The sequence below is a fragment of the Telmatherina bonti genome (genome assembly GCF_933228915.1).
Source record: "Telmatherina bonti genome assembly, chromosome: 1".
Taxonomy (NCBI): Eukaryota; Metazoa; Chordata; class Actinopteri; order Atheriniformes; family Telmatherinidae; genus Telmatherina; species Telmatherina bonti.
In genome coordinates this window covers 32,539,384-32,552,047 of record NC_136619.1, presented here as the reverse complement: position 1 = coordinate 32,552,047, position 12,664 = coordinate 32,539,384, and the positions used below count along the sequence as shown (strand labels likewise).

General features: G+C 37.4%; 1 protein-coding gene across 1 annotated transcript; it reads right to left on the bottom strand.

Moving 5' to 3' along the window:
- Positions 1 to 47: 47 nt before the first annotated feature.
- Positions 48 to 7,436, bottom strand: lysmd2 (LysM, putative peptidoglycan-binding, domain containing 2). The gene is made up of 3 exons (XM_079242808.1): positions 7,012 to 7,436; positions 5,954 to 6,306; positions 48 to 679 (listed from the first exon to the last, which is right to left on the bottom strand). The coding sequence occupies exons 1-3, from the start codon at positions 7,255 to 7,257 to the stop codon at positions 628 to 630; spliced, it is 651 nt and encodes a 216-aa protein (XP_079098934.1). The 5' UTR covers positions 7,258 to 7,436; the 3' UTR covers positions 48 to 627.
- Positions 7,437 to 12,664: the final 5,228 nt, after the last annotated feature.

Sequence of the window (12,664 nt, the reverse complement as noted above, 5' to 3'; positions counted from 1 at the left end):
GACATATTTATTTCTCCCAAATAAAACCAACAGAATCTGAAAGCACAATAAAACAACTGTTACATACAGTTTTCCACACACATAAATAATACATTCACGCTTCAAAAATAGAGCTCTTTGCCCACGGTAACAGAATAAAACAAACTCTTATGAGGCAACAGTGAGACAAAACCCACCGTTCGCCTTCCATTTGGGGTTTTGCTCATACAGGGTAAACACTGATGAGGAAGGCCTGAATATAGTTTCCAATGATTCTATTTCTAGAAGGAGATTTAGAGCATCAGCAGCAGTTAACAACAAGCTAATCCTTCTGGAAATGCTTAGCGCTTTGTGTATGTGCGTGTGTGTAAGAGTGTAAGCGAGTGTGTGAGCACTTATGCAGCAGGTGTGTTCTGTACAGCAGCTTAACAAGCATAATGCTGTGTATATGGGCAGATGTGCTGAAGACGCCCAGTAAAACTGTACAAAACAGAAATCATAAAATACATCATAAGAGTTGCATTTCAATAAATAAAAAGGCCAAAATGACACGTTCAACATGATAAACACAAGAAGACAAAAGAAAAAAAGCAACAAGGTTGTGGTGGTGTTTATGTTTGTATGCGCGTGTGTGAACAGACTGCTCCATTATATCTCCTGGTATGATGTTTTGGGGGCTGTGTAGTTCTCCTCACTGCTCCTGCAAATAGAAAATAGGCAGACAATGAGTGAGTTGATTTATTAAAAAAAAAAAAAAAAAAAAATTGCACATACAGTGGTCACCTGTCTGAGCGAGTGTGTAAATAATAGATGAGGCTAACCCAACGGTTATTGTTCTCGGTCACAGCAGGAGACTCCTCCATACAGAAAAGTGACCCAAGCATCTCATAGAAGTAAACTACCATGGACAACAATCAAAAAGACATCTCAAAGATGCAAACTGTCCCGTTAAGAAACAGAAATATACTTTTCCTCAGAAGCCGCAGAGAAACTGGCTGAGAATTCAGATTGATTAAAGGATGAAATATGGCAAATTAATCAAAAAGAGATGCAAGGAAAGATTTCAAACGGAAAGAGTAGTGGGTTTTACTCTAACAAATATCCTGAGGGAAGATCAATATTTTAAACCATTTAAAAAAAAGAAAAAAAAAATCATGCTCAACGCAAATTAAGTCTCCAAATAATCCCTTACTGGAGACTCTGATGATGCAGCAGCTTCCAAGTCTATTTATTTATTTGAATGTTGACGGTAAGTCTGTGTAATCCCACATAAATCTGTTGTACTCCAAGACTTTTGAGCTGCAGTGTGCAACAACAACAAAAAGAACAGAAGAAAAGGAAACATAATTGTATCATTAAAAGCTGTTTTAGCGAGTTTTTACAAAGCAGTTAAAGGAACGGCTTATATCTGCTCGACAAGAGGGTGCTTCTATTGGGAAGCACTATCATATAACCACAGTAAAAGGTGAGTAGAAGAGGAGTTCTGCCCTCAGGGTGACAAAGAAGGAAAGAAAGGGAAGAGTCTGCATTTAAAGAAACAAGAATAGAGAACATGCAACACCATGATAGAAGGAAAAAAATAAAGCAACTTTAGGGGAAAAAACAAGAATAAACATGTCTTTACTCTTACAAACATATTGATTTTCACACAACGCCTAAATAAAATCACCCTATTTGTTCATTTACATACTGTGTATGATCTAAAATGACCTCATCTCTGTTAAGATTCATGCCCAACTGAATGGATAGAGTGGAAAGTGTGAGTGGGTACCCTGTTTTAATTATAGGACAGCAATGTAGTGAAGTTTGACCTCCACAAGACGTTAGTACGAGTCCATTATAGTACAAATAAAAGAGAAGCTTATGATAAGCTCATACAAATAGTGGAAAAAAAGAGTTGCAACCTTTTGGAAGAAGCAGGCAACAAAAGTCTATTCGGTTACCGGCTGTGTACAAATGAGGGAAATTCAAAACCACTGAAGCAGCAGAGATCAAATAACAAAGATAAGTCCTCAAACAAGGTGTGTCCACAAGGCACAAAGAAAGCAGGTTAACGTTTGCATGGGAGAAAGCAGCTGCTCTTCAAAAAGAACGCCGACCCCTCCACGATGCACTAAAAATAGAAACCAAAAGAAAAGAGAGTTGGTTAAAGGAGAAGTATTCTGTTAGGAGCCAATGTTGTATTCAAGTAAAAAGTACTTTATCCCCTCTGGTAAACACAGTGTTGGTAGTATCATGGTCTGTACATTTTGGTCACAGTTGCTTATTATCACTAATGAACTATACCAACAAGTTGAACAGCCATGAACTAAATGAAAGGAGAAACACTTAAAAATATCATGATTTTTTTTTTTTTTTTAAACAAAGAATAGGTTAAGGAAAAAAGGTTCAAGTTTTCAAAAGTTCAGACCTGAACCTGGCCGAAATATCAAGTAAGGACCTACAAATAGAGGTTGATGTGGGAAATCCATAAAAAACCCACAGCTGCTGCTTTTTAAATTGGACTATAATTTCTTAAAGCTGACTTGCAGAATTGACAATTTCTGTACAAACTTTGACTTGCAGTTTTTGTGACATAAAGAGAAGAGACGATACTGAGAGCACAGGTTTATGCTCTTTGCCTTTTTTTGGCCAAAGAAGAAAAATGCTGTTCTGCTGATCATCATCTTTTTTGAAAAAGCCTAATTATGTTTTCAGTCACATGTGTGATGCTGAAGCGATTCTGTTGCACGTCATCATCATCATCATCTGCTACAGCGTTATGAATGACCATGAACCAGAGCTACCTGAAGACGTAAAAGAAAGCTAAGATTTTACAATAAGATGGAAGCAGGATCCAGCGGTCTACTTTCCTTATAGTTCAGTTGAAAAAGGATTTGAGGTTTTGTTTTATCAAAATGCAGGAAGACAAAAAGGCATGCTGTCTGTATTTACCCTGGGACTATGTGGAAACTATGGAGTCAGCCCTTGTTTGTCTATAGATGTGGCAGCTCTACAAACCAGCCTTTAATGTGGTCAGAATCAAACCAACACTCGTGTCTGCAAGTTGGAAAACAAATAATATAACTCTCAGTCAAAATCTAATTCATAACCAGCAGAACAATGACTTTTATCTTAATTTAATCCACCATGAATTCTTTTGGAAAGGAAAAACAAGTTCAAACCACCATATTCATGGCCCGTCCAAAAGAAAAAGAAGGGGAAAAAAAGGCAGGATTTATCCAAGCAAATAGGTCCGATCCTCCTGTTAAATGATTACTGCATTCATCTGGCAAAAGTTGATGATTAGCTTCTTGTTTCTTTAAATAACCACGTGGGAAGACACATCCAGTTATGGAAAAGATGTTCAACTATTTAAGAAAATTTTAAATTTGGATCACGTAAAGAAAAACAACAGGAGAATGCTGAAATTTGGTTAAGATATGTCCAGTGCATTATTAAAAACTGCAGGGATTGAGGGAAGCCTCTGTCTGACGGGGAAAAAAAATCTGAATGATCGTGATCTTCAACATTTGGTGAAATAAAATGGTAAAAAAAAAAAAAAAAAAAAAAACATGCAGTAGAACTTGTGGTTGTGTTTAATAGTGAAAGTAGGAGCATTGTCACAAACACAATGTCAAGGAAACTCAAGGGATTGAGATTAAACAGCTGTCCTGAAGAAAACTGCTCATCAGTGAGGCTAAACAGAAAAAAAATATTTCACTGGGAGCATAAAGACTGAACTCTGGAGCAACAGAAGAAGGTGATGTGGTTCAACGACTCCAGATTGACTCTGTTCCAGAGTCACGCGTGCATCAGTGTAAGAGAAGAGGCAGATGAAGTGATGAAGCCATCATGCCTACCTAGTGCATGTCTATGAAACATCATTTTCACACATGGATTGGCCACCTCAGAGACCAGACCTGAACCCTTGAGAATCTTTGGGATGTGCCGTGGTCAGACTCTCCCATCATCACCATAAGATCTTGGTGAAAAATGAACAGAACACTGGAATTAAATAAATCCTGCAACATTGCAGAAGCTTATCCAAACAGCAAATGCGTGCTGTAATCACAGCTGACGGCAGTCCAAAAGAACATTAGAGTGTGACTTTTGTGTTGGATGGCCAGTGTATGGAAGAACTGGTGTAAGAGCCAAAACTGGAATATCACCTTGATGCCAAAAAAGAGGGAAAATAATGTGACAGCTGCTACGGGGGAAACTAAATCCATTCCTAAAATAGCCGCATGAGCTGAACAAAATTAGCCTAAAGTGGAAAAAACTGAAAGTCTGCAGAGGTATCAGCTGCAGTGTGACTCAGTCCTCTCAAAGCAAATAGTATCAACTAAGCTTTTTCTATATGAATGGGCAACTGCTGGCATCCACTACTACTTCACTGCTGAGCAGACATGAGAGCGCTCCCTGTCTCAACAAGCTAGGTATGTTGTGACAAACCAAATCTCCCACTACATGCCTGACTGTTGCAAAGCATCCCATCTGACTCTGGCAGACTGGAAAAAACCCTGATTCTTTTCTTCCATCCCTCCATATGAGAGAGAATTTCCACACATCATCCACCAAACTCTAAATATTTAAGTTTACTGCTGGAATGGTCTCAGTTGTTTTCCCGATCTGTGAGCTGCGATCGTGGACTTTTGGGGAAAGATGCTGAAGCAGTAACACCAAAATAATAGCAAAACACACAAGCTTTTCTTAACACACACACACACACACACACACACACACACACACACACACACACACACACACACACACACACACACCTTGTGATTACTGTACAAGCTAAATTGTGTGCATTATGATCTAGGGTTGCATCAGCTGTTCAGGTTTAAGCCCCGTTTCTGACAATGGGTCCCAGTCAGTACGGAACCAGTCGGGATGCATTTATCTGCATTCCCACAGGCAAAATAAAGGATGGGTGCCAGAATATCCAATCTCACCTGTCATGCTTTTCTGGGACCCAATCCTACAAATCCAAGTCAAAAGGGTTGGTGCTTGACATGCTGCAACCCGCTGACTGGTTTAAAGTATGATCAAGTTCCTGTGCATCCTAGCACTATGAACAATGCAGCAACAACCCTTTGTTTAAAGGTATGTGGATTGTTTTGTGTTTAAAGCTGCATGCCATAAAAAAAAAGAAAACTGCTGGATGTCAGCCATTCCCCACCTTTGTTTCTGTGTAGCATCCTCCTTCGGTATAATTCAGTACAGGCGGTGCACAGCTGTGACATCAAGCTGTTACACATCTGACACATCTATCGCTATCCAGCCAATGCGCTAACGGCTAAAGGAACAGTTTGCTGTGGAAACGTATCAGGATTTACTGAACCGAATCATCCGACACAAACCAAAACCAGTTGGTAGAAATGGGGCTTTAGGTTGAGCAAAGTGATATGTTCAAAAAGATGAGGTCACTACAATATAGAGACTAACCAGGTTCTCCCATCAGAGCTTTGATTCGTCTCTGGCAGAACAAGCATTTTCCAAAATGACCATGCAAAGACTCATCTGTGTCAGTCACAATGTTAAGAGGGAGTTCAGGGGGCACAAGAGGCCATTTCCTAACATGAATTAGCTACAGAGTTCAAACCTCAACCCCACCGAGATTCTCTGGGGTGTGCTGGAGAAGAGTTAATATTGTGGTCCAAAGTTTTCTTTATAAATGCAAAATTTAGGTTGAATTTTTTTTTTTTTAAAACTATGCAAATCAAATGGAAATATTTGAAACTCAACACATTAATCAAACCAATGCTAGTTGTTTCCTGTCTACTGTGTATCTAATCAGTTTTTAAAGTTGTCAGATGGCAAAATCCCTTTTTCAGAAGAAATTACAGAAGTGATTATCTGTGAACCAAATTCAGAAAAGTATTCCTTGCAGTGAGTGTATATAGTGTATATCGAGTGGTGTGAAAGAGCGTACCCCTCAACACAGCAAAGAAGCAGTCAATGGGCAGTCAGTTGTTAAAGACCTCACCTTTCTTCATCTTCTTTCAGCCTGCGCGCAGCCTGCTTTGACTGTTTAATTTGCAAGTCAAGTCTGTGTAAGAAGTCTTTGGCTGACAGTTCCTCTGGTTGAGTCTGAGGCTGTGGTGGTTTGGAGTCCTCAGGGGAAGGGGAAGAGGGCGGCGAGGGTCCCTCAATATCCTGCGTCATAATATAGGGTGTATCTGCCTCCTGGCATGCTGCTTCACTGTCCCCATCAGGAGACTCCAGAGACAGTCCATTAAAAATGGAGCGTTTCTCCGACACCACAGGGATGTTGAGGCTGTTCTTCAAGAAGATGCAGTCATTGCTGAACAGCTTATTGGCTCTCTTGATTTGCTCCATCTGGCACATGCGGATTACAGCAACAACAACAACAAAAAAACATGTAAAAAATGACATTATTATTCTAACTCTAGCTAAAAGTATAAATGACTTTATGATATATTTATAGAAATAAATTTTCCTTTTACCCTGTACTATACTATATATATGGTACTATACAAGGTTTGGGCATCCCTGGTGTAGAGGAATGGCAGTATCCCACTCATACATTGTTAAAGTGATAATTGTCCTGCTGAACTTTTGTGTGATTCCAAAACTACTACTGTTTCTAGAGTAGCCAGCTCTGGTAGAGTTAAACAAACAAACAAACAAATAAATAGAGAGGGAAAGAGAGAGAACAGTCTATTTCTACTGTGTGAATGTGAATAAAAAAACAGTGTTGTTGCAACTTCCTGTGAGTTTGTAGGGTACTGAATTAACTAGGCTAACTATGGTAACCAAACCACGTGCAAATAAGTTAAAAGAGCCATTTCTGATCACTAGAAAAAGTCCATTAACTGACTTTATAACATAATCAAAGCAAGTTGTTGTGACTTCTCAATGGCCACATATTAAATGTGGTCACGTTAATGAATGCTAGTCTAATGCAGTGGTTACCTCTTATCAGACAGGAGCGGTCCCAAGTGGTTTAATATTTTATTACAATTTGTTATCAAGATAAATATCGGACCACAGTTTGCTGCTATGTTAGAGCATCAGTCTTACCGTGACACCGTATTTGAGGGCAATCCCTTGCAGAGTATCACTGTGAGTGACCCGATGCTCTATGTACTTCTCCCCCAGAGAGGCCGTGACGCTGGCCGTGCTCCCGTAAGAGCGGATCTTTGTCCGGGCCAGGCTTTGGGACAGCTCACTTTCAGACTCGGAACCGGACCTGGACCGCGGGAAGATGGGCTGGGCATATCGTCCTCCTCCATCCCGTATCGGCAAGACGGGTGAGAACTCCGCCATCTTCTCTTGAATAAATAAAGAGCCTGCTTACCTGTGTATTTTAACGCTCCGGTTGACTGACTACAGAGGAACTAACTCGCTGATTCAGGCAGCGGGGACAGCTCCATCCCAGCTCATAGTTTTCATTTTAACCCAGGGGGGGAAAAGGCATGTTTAGGAGCCATTACCTCACAGTTCGCTTTCATACATCCGCTATGTTTGACGTAAAAAACGTCAACGTTTGAGCGTAAAGAAGAAATGACAAACATACAACTTCCGGTTACTGTTTCAAAATATTTGACATAACATAATGATGTACATAATGTCTATGGTTATGAACATAAAAATTATCATTAACACTAAATGTTTTAATTACGATCTGATTATTTTATATCTACATTAAATTTTATGCTGATTTTGCATATAAACAAACGTGTATTTTTATTTTAAATATTTTAAAAGAAAGCAGTTAATAGTTTCCGGTAAGTTTTGACAATAAAAGTCTTTTCAAAAACTTTATTAGCAACAAATTTATTTCACAATACAAACACAAGTAAAGAAATTAAGAAAAAATAAATCACAACAATTAAAATGGCAATTCATTCAACATCTACAGCTGAAAGTGCTTAGAAATACGAATAAAAATTGCTCATGGAAAAAATATAAATTAATTTTAAAAGATAAAATGAAAAATGTAGCGTTAAAATCTACAGTACAATGATTGAATGAGAAAGAATTTAATAAAGTTAAATAAATTAAAAAGCTAGAAAAATCTCAAAAAATGGGAATACTTTATACTCTATCACATCACACACAGTAATAGATGGTACTAGAAAAAGGCAAAGTTTAAACAATGATTACTGATGGCAGTTTTATAAGCCAATTTAAATGACCTGGCCCCTTTTTCTCACAGTTCTCGGAATCAACATTTTTTTAATCAACCTTAGGTATTTAATATAATCCAGTCTAATCCAATCCCTTTTATTTATAAAGTACATTTTATAACCAGAATGTCTCCAAAATGTTGCACAGTCAGATATTGCTAAATAAAAAGTAATTATTAATTTTTAATTATTTTCAATTTTAATTAGTAATTAAAGTAATTAATAATTATGTCATTAAAATAAAAATAAAAATAAAAAACAAGTAAAACAATTTAAAATACCTAATGAAATAGCTAAAAAGAAAAAATAAAATAAACAAAAGACCCAAAATTGGGGTGATGTGTTAATGTTTTCTGGTCTCAGTTAGAAGTCGTGCCACAGAGTTATGGACTAACTGCAAGTGTGAAAGTGTGTGTTAGCCTATGCCTGCATAAAGATCATTGCAGTAGTCCAGTCAAGAAGAAATAAAAGCGTGCACAACTTGTTCCAAAAGATGAAAAGATTTAAAAAAAATTCACTTTTGATAAAAGACAAAGATGATAGAAACTGGATTTTTAAAAAAGCATTTACCAGTTCATCAAGCTTAAAAATGATTGTCCATGGCGTCATCGGCCTTGATGTCACCAAGACAATTGAATAAGGATGTCAGGGGGCAGCGATTGCTTTTGGAGATTGGCATGTCAACGTTGTATCACCTGATGACACCTTGACTGCTAATGTTTAAACCATAGCAGTTCTCAGTTACATAGAAACATGTTAGCAATGCAAAGATAATATAAAACCACAGGTAATTAGTCAGTTGCTTCACAAAAACATATACTGAACATATACATATACTTCAGTATATGTAGCACATGTAGGCAGGCACTACATTTAGCCTAATTCTGATTGCTCTATATTAAATGGATTGACAATAGGGAAAAGTGTGCTACTGCCTCTGCCTTTCAGCCACTCAGAATCCATGACCGTACTGTATTATTATTAGACTGAATATACAGTGTATTGTTTATGTTTGCTCGGCCACTTTTTAAATGTTGTAATCCTGTACAGTTCTGTGTACTCAAACTTGTAAAAGAAATGGTCACTGAAGAGTGTAGGATTAGGGCTCAGTTGTGCTAATTATCCCTAATACTACATTAAACTATAATAAAATACAGTAATAGCTCTCGTTAAATGATGTGTGCTATTCATCAAAAGTAAACCACACCACACAAAAACAAAGAATAAAGAAGGTCTGGCCTTTAAATGTCACACTTAGTGGAAACATTTAGCAAGCATCTGTGGCCACAGTCCACTGCATGTGACACGTGGAGCTTTGGGTGGCATCTGTAATTGGAGGCTGGTTAACAGTCCCATGACCTGCCATGCACAAAGACAATGCATTTTCCACTATCCACACACTGCACAGGATATACAGCTATATTAGGGAGTTTCCCAAGCTGGAAAATGAGGAATTGCCAAGTGAGGAATTGACTGTGAGCAAAAAGTAATTTCCACTAATCATATTCACATCTGCAGGAATTAAAAAGTTAAAATTGTTGTATTCAGAAAATCAAGTATTTTATCTTCCAGTACATCAGCAATATACTGAACGGCCTATATGATACATAGTCCAGTATTCTGTCGTACTTGGTTATTATGTTGCTGTTTATTTCTCTGAGCTAGAAAGTCTTTCACTGAAATGGAAGGAAGAGCTACATGGATGTGATGTCTGGTCTGGCTGGTGGTGAAGTATAAAGTACAACAAAAATCGAGATCAGTGATGTCCGTCATGACAAAGAGAACCATAAAGACCTAAACAGCCCCATCTACAGGGATATTCTGAATAGCCTTCAGTCAATATGCTTAGCTCTGTGCTTTATTTAGTGTTGGGCAAATTTGATGGGCATTTTTTCTCTTTTTTAAATACATAGTTGTGTTGATTCGTGTAGAACTAATGGCAATTTAAAAAAATCACACAAATGATCAATCTTTTCATATTATCAGTTTTTAGTTATTTATAGAATTCATAGCCATAAAACAACTAGAATTTCAAGATTCCACTGAAAGTGAAATAAAAACTTCCTATCATGCTGTTGTTAGATAGTAACCTGTGGCTTTTGTGGATGTTGCAACCGAGGAAGTAGGCCATAAATTAGTTTATGACAAACCACGAAGGAATAACATGATAAATTCCAACAATTAAAGAAAAATAGAGTTATAGAAGTGCCAGTATGATAATATGAAAAGAGCAGTGCTTGTCTCAGCATCTATTCATAACTATATAGTAGTGAGTAGAATTTTTCACTGCCTCCTGTCGCTGCCATCTGGACAATTCCTATTGGACATAGTTATTCAGAAAACAAAGTGGTGGACTCGTGAGGCTGCTGGGATTTAGGAAAGTTCATTTATGTCCACAAGGGCTATCTTAGGCACTGATAACAAAACTATATAAAGTAGTCTAAATGTAGTTTTCATGAAATATATGTTTTGTTGACAGTATATGAGCCCCACAGGGGCCACTTTTAAATGAGGAAAATCTACTTCAATGAAACCAAATTCAATGAAGGACAAACACACGGAAGCGACAAGTAGATTCATGATCTCTGAATGGTTTTATTCATCCAATCACTCTCTCTTGGTTAAAAATGGTGCTGTGGCAATCTCTGTCTGACATTTTCTAATGGAAATCAGGTCATTAAACTTATGTAAGAGTACAGAGAGAACAGAAAGAGGGAGCTCAATGTATTAATAATACATGATGTTCTCAATACAAGAAGGCACTTTTTAGATTGAACTGCAAATCATTCAGCTTCTCATGTAATATTTGCTGCACATCTTAGTCCTCTTCTAATTTAATAGGAACAGGTCTGCTTATTATGAAGGGTAGCACAAGAGTCTCTCTAGTAATAAAGCATTATATGGGAATATACAACAAAAAAGTGTGTGCATGTTTTGTAAATATATTTAAAGTCACATTTAAATATTATTTTTGCAAACAAACAAGAATGTTAGAAGGTATCCGATTGCATCACTTGTAAGCCCTAGCCTTTTTTTTTTTCTTTTTTTTACATAAAGGGACAATTGAAGTAAAACAAGGGCAAGATTATATAAAAAGAGGAAGAGGAAAGATCAGCCGCTTGTCATCTGTCATGGTGTAACCATGACAACAGTCATCATCCTAATCCAACTACACCTACGGGTTTTGTTGAGAAATGAAGTTGTGAGCAGCTCCAAATCACCCTCATTATTAGTTTAACTATTAGAAAGATTCAACCCATAACTAGTTTAGGTGTTTCAAAAGACTTAAAATTATTAGTTAATATTCTGTCAAATAAAACAAGACTTAATATGTGATTATTTCCACATTGCCTTTACACACGAATTTAAAAAATTCTGCACCAATTAAATCGTCGAGTGTTAACCTATTAATAAACACAAGAGTTGTCTTTTAAAACACATCATCCTCAAGTTCTTCTTCAATAAAGCAGTTTTACTGACCCCTACTGGATTTGTTCTATATTGCATCTGTCGCTAGTCCTTAATAGTTTCCCCCAGCAGATGGCGCACATCCACCACCAGTTAACCTAAAAACTTCATCACATATACCAATTAAATTGGGTAAAATAAAGAGGCTGTGACATATTACATCTCATATACTCCCATGGATGTTACTTGCTTACACATTTCCTCAAAGGCACGAACGCAACCTCTCAAGACGGAGTCAGTGGGGCTGGTTTGATTTGCTTGCACAATAAACTGGAGGATTGTTCATATATAAGTATGTAACAACCACTGATTTTGTGAACATTTGACAGTTCTGTTAACTACAGCATAGTACTAATTCATATAATGTAAAGTTGTGACATGGCTCTGATCTTGTTCTTTAAATTCATTTACTGTTTGTTACAGCCAAGCAATTATCTGACATCACTGCTTGTTATTTCCCACTCTGAACAGGGAGTGCATCAACAGCTACACTCTGCTAAATGTGTTTGACACGATGAGCATGATATAACTTACTATTTTTAACATTCAGAAAGAAGAAAACTAAATTGTGATGTCTTTCAAAGATGGCTGCCTTTTAAAGCTTACAAAATGGGACACTAGTTTTACTCATATGAACTAATCTCACAAGTTCCAGTGACTCACAGAGAAACAGATATCCACTATCCACTACCACTGGCTAATACATTACATGTTATCTACCTTTTCCCCGATGATTAGATCAGTTGCAGTGTCTATGAGCTTCTCACATAGCAGCTTCAGGATTTTATAAATCCAATCAAATTACCAGTAATTGTCTTCAGTCATATCACTGTTTGAGTTATTACATAAGCCTGCCAGGTATCAGACAGGCAGTGTTTAGGGAAAATCATCAATACCCTCATTGTCCTGATAATGAGCCAGCCTGCACCTTGAGAAGCTTAAACAGTGGAAATTAACTGGAGTCAACTGAGTCCAGCAAGCTTACCTTTTCCCTTTTCCTTTAACTAATGATGCAAGTTCTTTGTTTGTTTTTTTGATCCAGTGCAGTAAAGTGACCTCTCCATCATCTTGTCTGT